Below are 20,211 nucleotides of genomic sequence, written 5' to 3'. Positions count from 1 at the left end.
CAGGCACTGCTTGGAGTCCCTTTAAGGGCTCTGCCGCTGACACAGGAGACCAGGGTTCGAATCTCAGCTCTGCCTGTTCAGTAAGCCAGCACCTATTCAGTAGGAGACCGTAGGCAAGTCTCTCTAACACTGCTACTGCCTATAGGGCGCGTCCTAGTGGCTGCAGCTCTGGCGCTTTGAGTCCACCAGGAGAAAAGCGCGATATAAATGTTATTTGTCTTGTCTTGTCAAATGATGCCGTGCGCTGCTGATTGTCTTCAGAGCCAGGCTCTCCTCCTAGGTCACCCTCCTGCTACTGTGCGCTCTGCCGCTGCCCACTCCACCCTCCCTTCCCACAGAGAACCACAGCTGCAGCAAGAATGATAGCAGCAGATGGCAAACGCTCACTCACCTATCCATGATCCAAGCAATAGAGATCCCGTCATCTGAAACCCATCTGTCTCTTCTACAGTGCAGCTGCTCGCTCTGAACTTCCTGATTCTCAGATCAGACATGAAGTAGGAAGTAGTAATAGTAGTAGTAACAGAGCGGCAGCACTCTAGAGGAGACAGATGGGCTCCGGATGACGGGACCTCTATTGCTTGGATCGCAATAGGTGAATGTGATTCATCTGGTGCTGACTGTCATTCTCCCCCACTGCGGCTGCCTTCTCTGCTGGACTATCGTATTCACTGGGATGGAGGCTGCATGGTGGCTGTCTAGTTTGGGAGGAAATTGGTTGTTCGGTGGTGGGAGTGGTTATGTAATTCTGTCTAGGGAACGGCTTCCGGTTTGGCGGTGTCCAGAGCTTTCTGCTATTGCCAGGCTGGAGATGCAGGGGGAAAGTGCTGCTGCTGTGATATCTGGCGCCCTCTTCACAGGGGTGCCCCAGCCCCTGAGTGCAAATGTCCCAGCCATTCATCTCTCACTCTGCATTTTGCCGCTGCTATTCCCTGCATTGTGCACCCACAGAGGAAAGCGTGCTGTTGCCCATAGCAACCAGTAGCTCGGCTGCCCGGTGTGTGCGACATATTGCTGTGCAGCTGCATCTTCTGATTCTATTACGACATGATGGGGGGGCCCAAATCAGTTACTTTGCTTAGGGCCCCATTTAGCCTTAATCCGGCTCTGCCCGTGTGGGCTCCTGATCACTCGGCCAAACCCTCAGATCCCCCTCAGACCCCCTTCCGATCACCTCCCCAGTGCATTGATTGCATCTATTTTCCCCTCTAACCACCCCCTAAGACACCCTCAATCACCTCCTGTCACCCCCCTAGCACTCCTATCCATCAGATCAAGCCCAATACAACCTGTCATCTAAAAGGCCACCCTGCTTATGACCGGTTCCACAACATTCGCCCCCTCATAGACCACCTGTCATCAAAATTTGCAGATGCTTATACCCCTGAACAGTCATTTTGAGACATTTGGTTTCCAGACTACTCACGGTTTTAGGCCCGTAAAATGCCAGGGCGGTATAGGAACCCCACAAGTGACCCCATTTTAGAAAAAAGACACCCCAAGGTATTCTGTTAGGTGTATGAGGAGTTCATAGAATTTATTTTTTGTCAAAAGTTAGCGGAAATTGATTTTTATTGGTTTTTTTTTTCACAAAGTGTCATTTTTCACTAACTTGTGACAAAAAATAAAATCTTCTATGAACTCGCCATACACCTAACGGAATACCTTGGGGTGTCTTCTTTCTAAAATGGGGTCACTTGTGGGGTTCCTATACTGCCCTGGCATTTTAGGGGCCCTAAACCGTGAGGAGTAGTCTAGAAAACAAATGCCTCAAAATGACCTGTGAATAGGACGTTGGGCCCCTTAGCGCAGTTAGGCTGCAAAAAAGTGTCACACATGTGGTACCGCCGTACTACGGAAAAGTAGTATAATGTGTTTTGGGGTGTATTTTTACACATACCCATGCTGGGTGGGAGAAATCTCTCTGTAAATGGACAATTGAGTGTAAAAAAAAAATCAAACAATTGTCATTTACAGAGATATTTCTCCCACCCAGCATGGGTATGTGTAAAAATACACCCCAAAACACATTATACTACTTCTCATGAGTACGGCGGTACCACATGTGTGGCACTTTTTTACACCCTAACTGCGCTAAGGGGCCCAAAGTCCAATGAGTACCTTTAGGATTTCACAGGTCATTTTGAGAAATTTCGTTTCAAGACTACTCCTCACGGTTTAGGGCCCCTAAAATGCCAGGACAGTATAGGAACCCTACAAATGACTCCATTTTAGAAAGAAGACACCCCAAGGTATTCTGTTAGTAGTATGGTGAGTTCATAGAAGATTTTATTTTTTGTCACAAGTTAGCGGAAAATGACACTTTGTGAAAAAAAAACTTAAAAAAAAATTAAAATCAATTTCCGCTAACTTGTGACAAAAAAATAAAAACTTCTATGAACTCACCATACTCCTAACGGAATACCTTGGGGTATCTTCTTTCTAAAATGAGGTCATTAGTGGGGTTCCTATACTGCCCTGGCATTTTAGGGGCCCTAAACCGTGAGGAGTAGTCTTGAAACAAAAATGACCTGTTAAATCCTAAAGGTACTCTTTGGACTTTGGGCCCCTTAGCGCAGTTAGGGTGCAAAAAAGTGCCACACATGTGGTATCGCCGTACTCGGGAGAAGTAGTATAATGTGTTTTGGGGTGTATTTTTACACATACCCATGCTGGGTGGGAGAAATATCTCTGTAAATGACAATTGTTTGATTTTTTTTACACACAATTGTCCATTTACAGAGAGATTTCTCCCACCCAGCATGGGTATGTGTAAAAATACACCCCAAAACACATTATACTACTTCTCTTGAGTACGGCGATACCACATGTGTGGCACTTTTTTGCACCCTAACTGCGCTAAGGGGCCCAAAGTCCAATGAGTACCTTTAGGATTTCACAGGTCATTTTGAGAAATTTCGTTTCAAGACTACTCCTCACGGTTTAGGGCCCCTAAAATGCCAGGACAGTATAGGAACCCTACAAATGACTCCATTTTAGAAAGAAGACACCCCAAGGTATTCTGTTAGTAGTACGGTGAGTTCATAGAAGATTTTATTTTTTGTCACAAGTTAGCGGAAATTGATTTTTATTGGTTTTTTTCACAAAGTGTCATTTTCCGCTAACTTGTGACAAAAAATAAAATCTTCTATGAACTCACCATACTCCTAACAGAATACCTTGGGGTGTCTTCCTTCTAAAATGGGGTCATTTGTGGGGTTCCTATACTGTCCTGGCATTTTAGGGGCCCTAAACCGTGAGGAGTAGTCTTGAAACGAAATTTCTCAAAATGACCTGTGAAATCCTAAAGGTACTCATTGGACTTTGGGCCCCTTAGCGCAGTTAGGGTGCAAAAAATTGCCACACATGTGGTATCGCCGTACTCAGGAGAAGTAGTATAATGTGTTTTGGGGTGTATTTTTACACATACCCATGCTGGGTGGGAGAAATCTCTCTGTAAATGGACAATTGTGTGTAAAAAAAAATCAAACAATTGTCATTTACAGAGATATTTCTCCCACCCAGCATGGGTATGTGTAAAAATACACCCCAAAACACATTATACTACTTCTCCTGAGTACGGCAATACCACATGTGTGGCACTTTTTTGCAGCCTAACTGCGCTAAGGGGCCCAAAGTCCAATGAGCACCTTTAGGCTTTACAGGGGTGCTTACAATTTAGCACCCCCCAAAATGTCAGGACAGTAAACACACACCACAAATGACCCCATTTTGGAAAGTAGACACTTCAAGGTATTCAGAGAGGAGCATAGTAAGTCCGTGGCAGGTTTCATTTTTTTTTGTCGCAAGTTAGAAGAAATGGAAACTTTTTTTTTTTTTTTTTGTCACAAAGTGTCATTTTCCGCTTACTTGTGACAAAAAATAATATCTTCTATGAACTCACTATGCCTCAGTGAATACTTTGGGATGTCTTCTTTCCAAAATGGGGTCATTTGGGGGGTATTTATACTATCCTGGAATTCTAGCCCCTCATGAAACATGACAGGTGGTCAGAAAAGGCAGAGATGCTGGAAAATGGGAAAATTCACTTTTTGCACCATAGTTTGTAAACGCTATAACTTTTACCCAAACCAATAAATATAGGCTGAATGGGTTTTTTTTTAATCAAAAACATGTTTGTCCACATTTTTCACGCTGCATGTATACAGAAATTTTACTTTATTTGAAAAATGTCAGCACAGAAAGTTAAAAAAAATCATTTTTTTTTGCCAAAATTCATGTCTTTTTTGATGAATATAATAAAAAGTAAAAAATCGCATCAGCCATCAAATAGCATCAAAAGAAAGCTTTATTAGTGACAAGAAAAGGAGCCAAAATTCATTTAGGTGGTAGGTTGTATGAGCGAGCAATAAACCGTGAAAGCTGCAGTGGTCTGAATGGAAAAAAAGTGGCCGGTCCTTAAGGGGGGTAAAGCCCTAGGTCCTCAAGTGGTTAAAATTGATTCTCCATTTTACTGGCAACCAGTGAAGAGTTTGCAGTACTGGGGTGATGTGTGAGCTGCGGGGGGCATTGGCTAGGAGTCTGGCTGCAACATTCTGTACTAGCTGTAAGGGGCGCAGAACCTTATCTGTAGATTCGATGAAAAGGGCATTGCAGTAGTCTAGGCGGGAGGATACAAATGCATGAACCAGGGCAGGTAGGTCTTCAGCTGGGATAAGGTGTTTGATTTTCACTATATTTCTTAGATGGAAGAAGGAAGACTTGACGACAGCTGATACCTGCTGTCTGAGTTTTAGATTTCCATCCAGGATCACCCCAAGGTTTCGCACAGAGTCTTTATACTGTACAGTATCTCCCCCAATTGCTAGTTTGAGGTGGTGAGCGTTTTGAACTTTATCCATCATGTGTGGACTACCTACCACCAACACTTCTGTTTTGTTCAGCCTCAGCCAGCTGGTGTTCATCCAATTTTGTAAATCCACTAGACACGCATTTATGGATGCTGATGGGTCTTGGGTGCCAGGCTTGAAGGACAGATACAGTTGTGTGTCATCTGCATAACAATGGTATCCTAGGCCATAGTTCTGGATTATTTTACCCAGTGGGAGCATGTAGACTGCAAAGATTAATGGTGATAGTACAGAACCCTGTGGAACTCCATAGGCAAGTGGCACTGGATTAGAGTAGTGTGTGCTCAGACATACTTGCTGACTGTGTCCTGCCAGATAGGAAGGTCTGAAACCAGCTAAGAACAGTACCCCTTAGGCCACAGTAATTCTTCAGTCGCTGGATTAGTATTTCATGATCCACAGTATCAAATGCTGCAGACAAGTCAAGAAGAATCAGAAGCAATCACCCTTGTCCCTTGCAGTAAGTAGATCATTACTCAGACTAATGCAGTTTCAGTGCTGTGCCTTTTCCTGAATCCGGACTGAAAAGTATCAAAGAGGTTGTTATCTGTAAGCCTGGCTTCTAGCTGGTTGGCGACTGCTTTCTCGATAACTTTTGATAGGAATGGTAAATTCGCCACAGGTCTGTAGTTGGTTACAGAATCAGGATCTAGTGATGGTTTCTTCAAGAGGGGTTTTATGATTGCTTTCTTTAGTTCTTCTGGGAAAAGTCCACTTTGCAAGGAGCACTGAGTGATTTTGTGAAGTGCTGGCCTGATCAGCTCTGGGCACTGCATTAAGGATCCAGTTGGGCCAGGATCCAGGTCGCAGGTAGTGGGGCGGAGACTTTGAATGAGAATTCCAAAATCTTCTTCACTCAGAGTGTCAAAGACTTGCCATGGTGGTACGGTAGTAGGCATATGCAAAATCCAGTGGTCAATTGATGTTGTTGGTGTAATGCTGGCACGGATGGTAGACAGTAGACACCTTGTTTGTGAATAAGGCAGAGAATTCTTCACACCTTTCCCTGGAGAATGTGGTTGGGGCTTTTAGGCAGGAAGGATTGCAGAGGGATTCCACTGTGTGGAAGAGTTGAGCAGCTCTGTTGGCTGTAGATATTTTGTGCGAGATAAAGTCTGATTTTTTTCTTGGTTATTGCTTGTTGGTATTGTCTGAGGTGTTGAACTAGGCTAGATTTGTGCTCCTCAGACCCTGATTTACGCCACTGTCTTTCTAGTCTGCGCCCCTTCTTTTTTAGTTCCATGATGGTTTTGTCAAACCAATTAGCTTTCTGCTTTTTGGTTGCTGATTTGGTGCTCCATGGGGCAATACTGTCAAGTGTTTCATATATCGTGTTGTTGTACTGGGTTACTAGAGTGTTTGGGTCCATTTGACTGTGGAGCAGATTTGTAAAATCCAGGTTGACAGTTATCCTCTCCGGTGTTAATTTATTCAGGGGACGGATTTTGATTGTTTCTTTAGGGAACTGATTGATAGGGTGATGTTCAATAGTAAACTGTATTATGTGATGGTCGGACCACACCGCTGGGGTTACTGTTATGTTACTAATGTCCATTTCAAGGCGGAACAGTAAGTCTAGTGTATGCCCTCCTCTGTGGGTAGCAGATTTTACAACTTGTGTGAAGCCTAGTCCACCCATGAGATTTATTAGTTAATTTGCATCTTGTGATTGAGTGTTATCAGCCCAGACGTTGAAGTCACCAAGGATGATCCATCTCGGATACGACAGAGTCAGCATGGCCAGAAGTTCTGAGAATTCCTGTATGAATGGGTCAGCATCTCCGGGGGGACGATAAACCACTAAAATTTTGAAGCCTTTACCAGCTGAGATCTGGGCACCTATACACTTTGTTGAGCCAACATTCAGGGCTCTGAGCTGCAGCGTTGTTTTGCCACAAATTGCTACACCCCCTCCTCTGCGGTCTCGTCTTCCCTCACTTAGGACTGAGTTGACAATTGAAGGAAACAAGTTCATATCTAAGGGATATCGGAAGTCAACAGTATCTAATGCTTTATTACATAGAGCTAGCTTCCACCCCACACATCACCTGGACCCTACCCGATGGCCAATTCCTCAGGCTTCGTCGGAACAATGCGAGCGAAGAGGATTTTCACCGGCAGTCTGAGGCACTTGGCAATAGACTATTAGCAAGAGGATATGAGGAAAGGGTCATTCAGGAAGCCTTTAAAAATGAGAGTCTAACGGAAGAGATCAGAACTTCTCATAAGGAGAACCCATCCAGGAAACACCTCAACAGAACAAAAAGTCCCCTTCTCGTTTGGCTACATGTCTATTACAGATCAAATGAAAAAAGTGATTCTTAAGAACTGGGACACTCTACTAAGAGACCCCATATTGAAGCCCTTAGTCCCAGAGGGACCCCTGCCCTCTTTCAGAAGGTCCCCAACAATTGGTTCTCTGGTTAGCAGAAGTGAATTTAAATTTTCAAGTGGAAGCGACTGGCTGCGTGAAGGTGGCCCGCGGGGGAACCACTGTTGTAGCCACTGCAAATCATGCAGATGGCAGTCGGTAGCAACTTCCATATTGGTCCTCTTCAACGATCGGTAGGTTCGCTCTTTACCTGCCAGACATGATTCGTGGTGTACACAATGTGGTGCCCCTGCAAAAGGTTTTACGTAGGGGAAACCACAAGGTCCCTAAACGAACACTTTAGGGAACACTACGGTTCTTTGAAGTCAGGCAAGGGATCCCCACGAGTGATCCAGCATATGCGGGAGAAACACAATAGTGACCCCACCAAACTAACGTTTGCTGGAATAATACATGTTCCCCCTGGATCAAGAGGTGGGGATAGGGAAAAGAGACTGAAAAGTTAAAGGGGAACTTCAGCCTAAACAAACATACTGTCATCAAGTTACATTAGTTATGTTAATTGGAATAGATAGGTAATATAATGTCTTACCCACCCTGTTTTAAAAGAACAGGCAAATGTTTGTGATTCATGGGGGCTGCCATCTTTGTCATGGGGGCAGCCATCTTTTTGGTTGAAAGGAGGTGACAAGGAGCAGAAGACACAGTTCCAACTGTCCTGTGTCCTGATAACCCCTCCCAGCTGCACACGCTAGGCTTCAAATGTCAAATTCAAAATGTAAAAAAAAAAAAAATGCACCAAAACAGCAGAACAAGAGCAACAACATCAGAAATCCCATCATGCTCTGCACAGCATCAGGGGAAAAAAGCCCGGGCAGTTTTCTTCTGTGCAGCTAAAAATGAGGCTTGGATAAGAGAAACAAAGTTCTGATGCTGTGAAACTGTTAAAGAAACACCAGGCCTTTTCAGTGCTGCTGAGTCGATTTTTAGTCCGGAGGTTCACTTGAAGTCATGCTGATCCTACAATCAGGAGCTAGAGGACCATTAGGTCTCAATGATTACACAGATCTCTCATGTTTCTTAGATCCCTAGACACTCTACTGTTATTTGTTTATAGCAATTACATGTATGACTCTTAACTGACATTGTTTCGATTTATACTGCTGTATCTCAATCACTTCAGCTTGGGCCATCCTAGGCTTGATCCTCCTTCCACCACACCCTCCATCCGCTTACCCCCTGTATGATTTTTTTGTCCAGGGAGTATGCCTTTAGTTCCCCCCCCCCCCCCCTTCCCTCATTTCCCCTTTAACACGGGCTGCGCCCACAGTCCGACGCGCATGGACTGATCCATTTGTGCACAATGGAACATTTCACACATTTCTCAGGATTCTCCTGATCTTACATTTTATCCATACTTTTCTCATCCCTCCCCTTTCAACCTTTGTTCTTTTGATGCCTGAAGGAATCAGTTTGCTGTGCCCTTTTTTGCCCGCTGGATGGAGTTTTTCATCCATTGCGGCCATTTGTACGCCTTTACTTTACTTTATTGTGCATAATAATGCCGGACGCATGTACCAATATGGCATGCGTACATTCGTAGCATCAGACGTATTTACGTACGCTTCCATTTTGACGCTAACACGTCATAGACGTACGCATGCGTATTGCGGAAATTAGGGCGACGCCAGCATGTGACATGATGTCACACGCCGGCTTTCTGGCGCTATTTATCCAGAAGACATTTGCAATGCAAACCCTCATGGGCCTCCAAAACAGTAGTGGCGTTATCCATTCTCTCTTCCAGGCTTCCTGTACGCTGGCTCAGTATGCGTATCTCTTTCAGGAGCTCAGTACCCAGTTTTTTATTGATATCCATAACCTCCGGTCTTGGAAGTTTGCAGAACTTTTCTAGATGCAGATCTGCAGGAGGGTGAGATCTCCGCCTGGAGGAAGCTTCAGAAGTCAACGTGTCTTGGCTGTTGTCAGACGCCGAGCCATCCAGATCTAAATCATCCCGATCAAGGAGCTGGGACACCATCTTAGGTCCGCCATGCAGTTGGGCCTCTGCGAGTTTCCTTTGGTCTTATTCTTTTAGGTCATACTTGCGCCAGTTGGTCTACAAATGCTCCCGACCTCAGTAATCATGAAACCGCCGCTCTCCCAAGATCAAGTTCACAGTAGGACGTTGAGGTGCTGCGTCTTAGAATGGAGCTTACCGCACTGCAATAAGAAGTCTATGCAACATTCACAGTGCAACGTTAGCATTGCATTGTAATGTGTTGCGTTATGGTAACACACTGCTGCAGCACGTTACCTCTAAACGCATATGTTACTAGGTACAGGAAAGCATACTTTTCATTGCCTGTATACTTTACTGTACCTATAGTTTTTAATGGACGGTAATGAAGCATTAACCACTTGTGGACCACAGTGTTAAACCCCACTAAAGACTAGACCGTTTTTAAATAAATAGGCCACTGCAGCTTTAAGGCCTCGCTGCAGGGCCGCACATGTCAGCGCACAAGTGATTTCCCCCTCCCCCTTTTCTCCCCTTTCTGATGCCCCCCCCCATGTTTATTTTTTTGTGTAAATATTTCTATTTTTTCCTAATAAATTTCCTCTTTTTTATTTTTCTGCTAGTACCTCCCTCCCCCCATCAGTCAATCACTGTGATTGGCTGTCATAGGCTTCAGCCTATGACAGCAGATCACCCCCGAGCCTCCCAGGGGGACAGCCGTGTCACACGGCTGTCCCCAGTACAGCGCTGCCTTAGATTGTATCGTTGTACGGCGTGAAAAGGCGGCGGTTTCACCGTTTAACCTCTGGGAGACTGAAGGCGGGACGGAGCTCCACCTACCAAGCGGAGATGCGTGTGCATCTCCTGCTAAACAGGCCCGCAGGACCTTACGCCAATCGGCGTTAGGCGGTCCTGGGGCTGCCGCCACGTCCACGCCCATCGGTGTGGTGCGGTCGGCAAGTAGTTAATGTGCGTTACAACTTTTTTGTTGTGTTGCGTTGTAATGTTGTATTGCTACTGTGAACCTAACATTAGACTATGTTTTAGGTTTTGGTCCCTTATGTGATTGCTCCAATGTTGTTGCCTTCTACAGACTCTGTCTGTAGTTTCATGGCCTGATGTTTTCAGTCTCCATTGCCTGAGGTTAGCTGCCCATCTGTGTGCTTCCCTTTGCCCAATATCCTATGATCATTGCCTCCCTGGAACTGTAAGATCTCTAATTTTGCCTCTGCGTTTGGCCACTCTGCCTCTGCCTCTACTCAATACTGGTTGCCCTGCTAGTCGCAAGGAATATGTACCGCATCACAGCCTCTCAGTAACTCATCCCTTCTTCAACCTATGGTGATGTGTGCCCTGTTCCCTGCCACAACACAACCATGGTCCTGCGTAGGCCAGACTCCCCGCCAGATCGACGTACCACCATCTACTCCAGAGCAGAGCTCTTGCAATGTGAGACCCATGCCCGTTGCATGATTACAACTGGTTCCCCCCTGAGGGATGCCATCTGGGCCCACATGGACCAATTAAACAGAAATGAGTGGCCTCCCAGCACACATCGTCATAGAGGGACAAGGGCTTGCACACTAGTGAGACTCAAGAGACTCAAGAGGAAAGGTCTGCATTCGCCTAACCCAGCTATCCTAGTGAACATTCGCTCCCTCCTGAACAAGCTGGATGAACTGCTCATCCTACTCAGCAGCAACCACTCAGTGGGCGAAAACACCCCAGTCCTCTACTTCACCGAGACCTGACTAAATGACAGTATACCAGACATCTCCCTCCTCCTTCCTGGGCATAACCTCTATCGCCCTCTCTCTGGGGAAAAGAAAGTGGGCGCCATCTGCTTCTTTATCAACACCGCCTAGTGTTCCAACTCTACCATCCTGGACAAATGCTGCTTCCCAGACATCTAACTCCTCCTTGACAACTGCAGGCCAGTTTACTCACCCAGAGAGTTTTCCACCTATGCCTTCGTAGGCATGTCCTCTGTACATTCCAACGGTGGGAGATAGGCCTCCCAGATTCCCTCTTCATCCTGGGGGACTTCAACAAAGCTAACCTCTGTCAGGAGTTGCCTCACTACAGACAGCAAATCATGTGCCACACCAGGCAAGAAAACACCATGGACCGCTGCTACAATGTGCGCAAGGATGCATATACTGTAAGGCCAATCGCTGGGCCACCCTGGGTAACTCTGACCGCTGCTCTGACTGTTAAAAAAAGTGGTCAGAAGAAACCAAGCTGCAGCTTCAGGCCTGCTTTGACTGCACAGATTGGAATAGGCATATTTAGACAATGTCACCTCCTACATTGGCTTCTGCAAGGAGGAGTCATGCTTCCCCACGAAGTCCTAAACGATCTTTCCAAATAACAAACCGTGTTTTAACAGCAAACTGCGCAGACTCCAGAAAAGGAGGAAGTCCATAAATGCAGGTTCATTTGAAGAGTTTAGGGTAGGCAGAAACAACCTTAATCTGGAATTAAGAGAGGTAGAACAGGCCTACTCAGGTAAGCTAAGCCTCAGCCTCCAGTCCAACAACCCACAGGAAGTCTGGAGGGGCCTCAGGATGACCACAAATTTCAAAAACCCTCCTCATGCACCTCACAGCAGGGAACTAGCTGAGGAACTCAAGTTCTACTGTAGATTTTTTATTATTATTATTATTTAGTATTTATATAGCGCCGACATATTACGCAGCGCTGTACAGTGTATATATACATATTGTCTTGTCACTAACTGTCCCTCAAAGGAGCTCACAATCTAATCCCTACAATTGCCATATGTCTATATTATGTAGTGTAAGTACTGTAGTCTAAGGCCAATTTTTTAGGGGGAGCCAATTAACTTATCTGTATGTTTTTGGAATGTGGGAGGAAACCGGAGTGCCCGGAGGAAACCCACGCAGACACGGAGAGAACATACAAACTCTTTGCAGATAGTGCCCTGGCTGGGATTCGAACCAGGGACCCAGCGCTGCAAGGCTAGAGAGCTAACCACTACGCCATCGTGCTTGACAACAAACCTACACTTCCTGTGGCCCAGTCATCCACACCTCCAGCCAACTCTTCTCCGCAGCTCCTTAGCACCAATAGCAGTCCGGGGAGGCCAATGTCCTTAAATATATCCTTAAACCAAACTCCAAGAAAGCCTCAGGCCAGGTTGGCATGTAATCGACCTGATTGAGAACCTGTACAACACAGCTGGCCCCCATCCTCAACTCCTTATTTATTAAATTACTGGCAGAGGGCAAGGTACCTTCCTCCCTCAAGAAATCCTCTATCATCCCTATCCCCAAAAACCCAGGGTTGACAGACCTCATCAACTACAGGCTGGTTGTTTTTTACTCCCACTATCATGAAGCTTTTTAAGAGACCGGTCCTCACCCACCTGAAGTGCTCCACCAATGCTATCCTGGACCCTTTCCAATTTGCATACAAACAGGTCAGTGGAGGATACCATCAATATTAGCTTGGCACACATCTTGGAACATTTGGACAGACCTGACACCTATGCCAGAATCTTCCTTGACTTCAGTTCTGCCTTCAATACAATCTGTTCGGATATCCTGTGCGATTAACTTGCTCTACCCAGACTTGACCCCACCATTTGCACATGGACCAAAGATTTCCTCTCCAACAGGTCGCAAATAGTCAAGCTTGGAAACTGCTCCACCCTTAACAGAACTACCAACACATGTGCCCCGCAAGGATGTGTTTTATCCCTGTATCTGTTTTCCCTGTACACGAACAGCTGCACCTCATCTGCTGAGTAGGTTAAGGTTGTCAAATTTGCAGATGATACCACCATCCTTGGCCTCATTGGCAGTGATGGAGACTAGAGTAAACATACTGAAACGAGATTGAGCATATCTGCACAGGGTGCAAAGATCACAAGCTTGTACTAAATGCAGCAAAGACACTTGAACTGATTGTAGACTTTAGAAAGTGCACCCCCATACTCAATCTGGTCTTTATCGAGGGCTCTAAAGTCTCCAAGGTGTCAAGTGCTTGATTCTTACGCACCACCATCTCTAAGGATCTGAGATGGAGGGAGAACTCCGCCAAAACCCAGAAGAAAGCTCAGAAAAGGTTATTTTTGAGGCAGCTAGGGAAGTTTGGAATGCTACATGATCTGCTGACCTGCTTCTACACTGCCTCCATTGAGTCCATCCTCTGCTTCTCCATCATTGTCAGCTCTATGGCAAGTGAGAGGCTAAAACTTCAAAGAGTCATCAACTCCGCAGAGAGGACCATTGGTGCACCTCTGCCATCACTGGCCCTCCTACATGCCTTCTGACTGAAGTCAAGGGCAAACAAGATCTTGAATGACCCTTCCCACTCAGACAGGCACTACTTCAACCACCTCCCCTCAGGATGCTGTTTCAGGTCCATCTCTACGAAAAAACACCATGCGCAATAACTCATTCTTCCCCCAGGCTTTCCTTCTCTTGAACTCTGGCCACTGCAATACCCCTTAGCTCCCATTCCTCCCACTCAGGTGTCTCTGCATTGTCAGTCCTGCCTTGTCTAGACCCTCCCTGTATTCTATGATATGTATACTGTAAATGTATATGTATAAACATATGTTCCTAACGTCTACAACTGTACTATTACCTATGCCGTGTGTACCACAAACAATTCTGGATACAACGTTGTTGTACTGAGATGGATGTGTAGTGTAGTTTCCTTCAGGAGAAACCTCAGAAACATTCTTCAGTACTTTAGTTGAGAGATTACATGTTCACAGTGAAAAATTCAGCTTAAAACATTATTATTATTATTATTTCTTATTTATATAGCGCCAACATCTTCTGCAGCGCTGTACAGAGTATATACAGCCGGAATCATTTATTTCACCTAGTACAAACGGGGGTTTGTACCCGGAATTGGTTTTGGTTCATACATATTCTGCAAGGATGGGGGGATAATGTCCGGAAGTCAAGAGCCGACGCTACTGTACTACGGTGCCGCCAGTCGCACTTGGCAATCATCTGTCAACCCTAAGGAGACATGGGGGCAGGGGTATAGAGGGAGGCAAAGGTTCTGCAGTGATGACCCAGTTCTTCATGAAAGAAACCTGCGGTGATGGCTGACACTGCTGAGGATCTTGACTGTTGGCATCTGGCAGTGCTGGCCCCCCAAGGTGTTCCAGTTCAAAAGGTGCAGTAGTATTAATTTCTGTGGTGGATCCCGACTCCTGGGCAGCATTCAGCAGGGCTGGTCAAGATAATCTGGCTGTCACAGAAGCATCCGGCTGCGGTGGCATCATGGAGGGCCTGAACCAGAGGGGTCCCTGCTGCGGTGGAGCAGCAGCAGCCGATGGATGGTTAAAGCCGGCATCCAGTGAGGCCAAAAGTTTCCCGATCAGCGCGGTGTCCTACCTCAGTGGAACCCTGATCTCCTGAGTAGCAGTGGTGGACTCCACAAGGCCTGTACCTGCTCAGACAACAGACCCAGGCAGGGGCAAGGTGGAAAAAACTCCAGGTACTAAACTCCCCACGACCCGCACCAATGTACCAGGCTACACCCGACCACACTGCACACCTTCAGGGGGGAAAACAAGATGAATTGCTAGGGAAAAGGGAAGAAAAACAAGAAAAAGCCAGAATCCTGTGGTCATGGCTGCCAATTAAGGCGCCATCTTCCTGAATGGTAGTTAAACAGATTAGTCATGTCACTAATTGTCTCTCAAAGGGGCTCACAATCAAATCTTTACCATAGTCATGTCCATCGTAGCCTGTAGGCAGGGCCGGCCTTAGGTTTCACAGCGCCCTGAGCGAAAACTGATTTTTGTGCCCCCCCCCCCTTCATCCTCTTCCCACGTGCGCACACACGCAAGCACGTATACACACACAGACCCATATGCAATTCCCCTTTTCTCCTGAGATATCTCGTAGGACAGTCATTCCCAACCTTTTTGACGTTGTGACACATCATGTCAAATGCTCAGATCTCTGTGACACGTCACATATGAATAATAGAAAAAATACTATTAACCACTTCACCATTGAGGGGTTTTACCCCTTGAACACCAGAGCAATTTTCACCTTTCAGCGCTCCTTCCATTCATTCGTCTATAACTTTATTATTACTTATCACAATGAAATGAACTATATCTTTTTTTTTTCGCCACCAATTAGGCTATCTTAAGGTGGGACATTATGCCAAGAATTATTTTATTCTAAATGTGTTTTAATGGGAAAATAGGTAAAAATGTGGGAAAAAATGATTCTTTTTCAGTTTTCGGCCATTATAGTTTTTAAATAATGCATGCTACTGTAATTAAAACCCATGAAATGTATTTGCCCATTTGTCCCAGTTATAAAACCATTTAAATTATGTCCCTATCACAATGTTTGGCGCCAATATTTTATTTGGAAATAAAGGTGCATTTTTTTCAGTTTTGCATCCATCCCTAATTACAAGCCCGTAGTTTATAAAGTAACAGTGTTATACCCTCTCAACATAAATATTTAAAAAGTTCAGTCCCTAAGGTAACTATTTGTTTGTTTGTTTTTATTGTATATATTTTTTTTTTTACAAAAAAAAAAATTATAAAATTGGGGAGTGTGGGAGGTAAGGAGTTAATTTATTGTGGAAAACTAATGTATTTGTATATGTAAAACGCTTACAGGAGGCAGTAGGAGGCTGGGAAAATCACAATGATCGCGCTGTTTCTAATAGAAGCAGCAAGTCATTGCGGGGGCTTAGATCAACGAACGTGAATGGATTTTCCCGTTCATTGATCTCCGGGCGAGCGGGCGGCGGCGTGCACGAGCGGCGGGAGCATGCGCACGAGCGGTGGGAGCGCGGACAGCGGCGGTAGCGCGGAAGGTACGGATTTCTCCGTCCCTTGGTTTTTTAGGGGGGAAAAAAAGGGACGGAGAAATTCGTACCGCGGGGGGTAAAGTGGTTAATAACCATGAATGGATGGAAGGAGTGCATTATCCTGTATACACTTAAAAATGAAGGCTAGAACCTTTCAGGAATATTAATAAAAAACAATTAGTGGGACAGTTATCCGCCTCCCCCCCATTTAGAATGATAGCACAGCACTGACAATTGGCACCACGCGTTATAGCCGCTGTGCAGGTGCCCTCAATATAGGTTGCCAAGCATAGGTGCCCCCAGTATAGGAATTCAGTTGATGGTCTCCATCCCGCCATAGGTAGCCAGGCATAGGTGCCTCCAGTATAGGTAGCCAGGTGTTGGAGCCCTCAGTAAAGGTAGCCAGCTATAGGTGCCCCCAGTATAGGAAGTCAGGTATAGGTGCCCCCAGTATAGGAAATCAGGTGTAGGTGCCCTCAGTATAGGCAACCAGCTAGAGGCGCCCCCTTGGAAGCCGGCGCCCTGAGCGACCGCTCCCGTCGCTCATATCAAAGGCTGGCTATGCCTGTAGGGACAATTTTAGGGGGAAGCCAATTACATTATCTGCATATTTTGGGGATTTGGGAGGAAACCAGTGTGCCCAGAGGTAACCCATGCAAAGACAGGGAGATTATACAAACTCCGTGGGGTCAGAGAAAAATGGAACATAGTGCCGATGTTTAAAAATAGCGCTGCATTGAAAACATAGCCTTAAAGAGAATCTGTACTCTAATATTCTTACAATAAAAAGCATACCATTCTATTCATTATTTTCTCCTGTGCCCCTCTGTGCTGTTTCTGCCACTCTCTGCTGCAATCCTGGCTTGTAATTAACAGTTTTAGGCAGTGTTTACAAACAAACTAACCAGCTTCTAATAGGCTCAGCTAAGCATAGTGTGTAAGTCATTCAGAGTATGCAGGGGGCCTGCAGAGGGTGTGTATCGCTTCTACCAATCACAAGCAGCCCTGCACATTCCACACAATCAAGCTTTAGCCCGACAAACAGGACACAGGAAAGATACATTGATTTATTACAGAGACAGTGCAGTTAGGAAAGACTGCAGTAAGCCAGAGCAGATTAGAACAGGCATAGGAACTTATAGGATAGAAGAACTAAGGCTGAAAAATTTGTTACAGAGTCTCTTTAACGTTATTTAGCAATATCAATGTTTATGGCTGCTGGCTCATTCACTGACACAATTTCCTCATATGTGGCGGCTTCTCAAGTTTCACAATAAGCAGCAGGAGGGAAGAGAGAGGAATGGACGGGTGGAGAGCGGACACATTAGCCCTGCCACCTCTGCCATCTAGGAAAAGCAGATCCCGGGATGAGGATTGTTGGCACAGCGCGAGGATGATGCTGGCAGGAGGAGAGGGCAGCAGCAGGAGCCGGAATGCCACACAGGCAGCAGTTGCTGGGTCATCCACACGGGATCGTCTGCCTGACCACTTCCAGCACCACTAGACAGCGGGCACTGCCAGCTAGCCACCAGCCTGGAGCATCATGCACAGGGTAAGAAAGTACTTTCAGTGACAGTGGCAGAACTCTGGCATTTATATTTGTAGCCTCTGTCATCTGGCTGATAACGTTTTATAGCTAAACGTTAAATAATGTTTAATAACGTTTATAGCTTGTTAAATAACAATAAGCAGCAAAAAAACAGCGGCATCACCGTGTGCCGTTTTTCATATGCGCCATTTTTGACTGGACCCACTCCATGCAGATAGTGCTCCAACTGGGATTTGAACCAGGGACCCAGCGCCGAGAGCTATCCACTATGCCACAGTGCATTCGTAAGATAATGTTCTTTAGTGAACTAATATTTCAAATATTGATTAACCCTTTGATATATGTTTTCACATTTCTTATTAACACTAGATAAACATTTGTAAATTGACAGTATCTTCAAAAAAAAAATGTGTAACAGATTCATTGATACAAGCTACTTTAAACAAGCAATATTCAGAATCACTTATAAAATACTTTGTTGACGCTACAAAAATTATTACTACCTGTATCATTGAAACCTGTTGGGCAAAAGCTCCAAGGAAGTGGATTTTGAAAGGAATTGAAGAAATACCACAAAATCCATGCAATGATAGTGTTATAATAAATTCCCACCAAAAAGGAAACAAGCAAGGAGGCAATACCTGCAAAACACAAGACCAATTAACATAATTAGTAATAATACATTTTCAAATGAAGGTATTCAGGTATTTTAAGCTCTATGCGTATACTAACAACAACATTGCTCATCTGAATTTTCCTGCAACAGTTTGTTGTTTTATAGTAAGACAGTTTTTCAAAGTAGACTGCAAATCTCTGTCTCGGTGGCCAGTGCTACTAATGAGCCAATCTTTTTTGACCAATATTACCAAATCTATGTAGTAGAAGGGTAAACTGAGTGAATATATTGATTGGATACCTTCGGTCAGCCTTTCTCAACCTCTTTACCTTGGAGGAACCCTGTAAATAGTTTTTGGATCTCAAGGAACCCCTGCATTTATTTTGCAGGATGCATTGGTTTTTAGGCTGGCTATTTATTTCAGGACCCCCTATTACACTGCCACTCATTATACTTTCTATTTAGTGCTTTATATGAATGTGCTCATTATTATTCTGACCCCCAATTTAGTGCTCGTTTTGTTACAGTATCCCCAATTATAATGTGCTCTATCATACTTCCTACACGATGGGGGCAAATGCCAAGGAACCCTTGCAGGGTACTCAAGGAACCCTGGGGTTCCAGGGAACCCTGCTTAAGAAAGGCGCCTGCTTTAGGTAGTCCCTTATTACATAGAAATGGTAAGATTTGACAACAAAAGATTGGATCATTAACCTAGCGTTAAAATTATAAATGACAGTTTGCCTTAAACCTGATAAAATGCCAAGATATATAAAATCAGATATAATAAAGTGTGATTTCTCGCCCCCAGGGACCATATTCCACATAAAGTCTTCAAAAACAGGAATTGGAGGAGCACTCATCCATAGGAAGGAACTGTTGTGTGCCCATGTCTTGGATTCCTGTATCCTCAGAATCACGCGTCATGCGTCTTTTTGTACGCATCCACGTTACGGTTATGCATCCAGAGAGCGTTTTTACGTCGGTTTGTAAGCATTATTGCGTTGGCATTATGAGCAGTATGCGGCCATCTTGCGTCCAATATTACGCATCATGCGTCTTTTTGTACGCATCCTTTTGATAATGCGTTTGGATGGCGAGTTGTGGCGGCTGTTATGCATTGATATCATGTCTATGGGACGCGTACTATGCGGACATTTGTACGCGTATACCATGCTGTATTTTGATGGGTGGGCTGATGGAGCCTGTTCCTATTGGTGCATGTGATTTTTGTTTATAATGCACTTCCTGTTTTTGCATGTGGAGGTCTCTACACCATGCTGCTATGGGCTGTCCTTGGTCAGCTGACTGGGAGGTATGTTCTGATGACATCACACACTGCTTGTTCCCCATCAGGTCCATGCACACGTTCCTGCACTCTGATTGGTGTTTCTGATTTTGAAATGATTGGCTAATTGATGTATAGACCAGTATATAAGTGTGCGGTCATTGTTGCTAGCATTTTATGGGCTGACCGGCTTGAGAAAGAGCTATAACAGCTCAAAACAGCGGGCTGTCGCCGCCAACGCCTTATTTTTTGACCATGCTGTCATTTTAATGACTGATCAATAAAGAGCTAATTTTTTACGTTTCTACATTTGTCCACATAAAGTCTTGAAATCCCCACCCCCAGTGTGAAATTGGGCCCAGGTGTTTTTTTGTCTCCCGAAACCATAGGTGAAGCAGTAAAGTGTTGTACCGTGTTAGCCATGAGAAACCATAGGTGCAAAGGATGCTGGAGAATTGATGTCATAGCTCCTCCCACATGTCATTCTCCCACCCTACAACCTCTGTGAAAAGAGATGTGATCTAATCCAGACAGACATCTGAAATAAGAATTATAGCAGACAGACATGATAAGACAGGCTGCAGCTGTTCTGCCGAGTTTCCTCTATCCTACACACTGTGAAAAGAGATGTAATTTGGTCCAGGCAGGCGGCCGCCTAGTGGCTCCCCAGGACCGCCTAACGCCGATTGGCGTCAAGTCCTGGGCAA

The 20,211-nt window shown here is 45.1% G+C and overlaps 1 protein-coding gene across 1 annotated transcript in view; it reads right to left on the bottom strand.

The window, feature by feature from the left end:
• The window catches only part of LOC137519358 (sodium-dependent neutral amino acid transporter B(0)AT3-like), a 210,127-nt gene that overhangs the window by 52,521 nt on the left and 137,395 nt on the right, over positions 1 to 20,211 (bottom strand). Inside the window, exon 6 of the mRNA XM_068238310.1 lies at positions 18,104 to 18,241. Coding sequence (XP_068094411.1) covers positions 18,104 to 18,241 — 138 coding nt within the window. The remainder of the gene's footprint in view (positions 1 to 18,103; positions 18,242 to 20,211) is intronic.

The sequence above is a fragment of the Hyperolius riggenbachi genome, chromosome 5 (assembly GCF_040937935.1).
Source record: "Hyperolius riggenbachi isolate aHypRig1 chromosome 5, aHypRig1.pri, whole genome shotgun sequence".
Taxonomy (NCBI): Eukaryota; Metazoa; Chordata; class Amphibia; order Anura; family Hyperoliidae; genus Hyperolius; species Hyperolius riggenbachi.
This window is presented reverse-complemented; position numbering and strand designations above follow the sequence as displayed.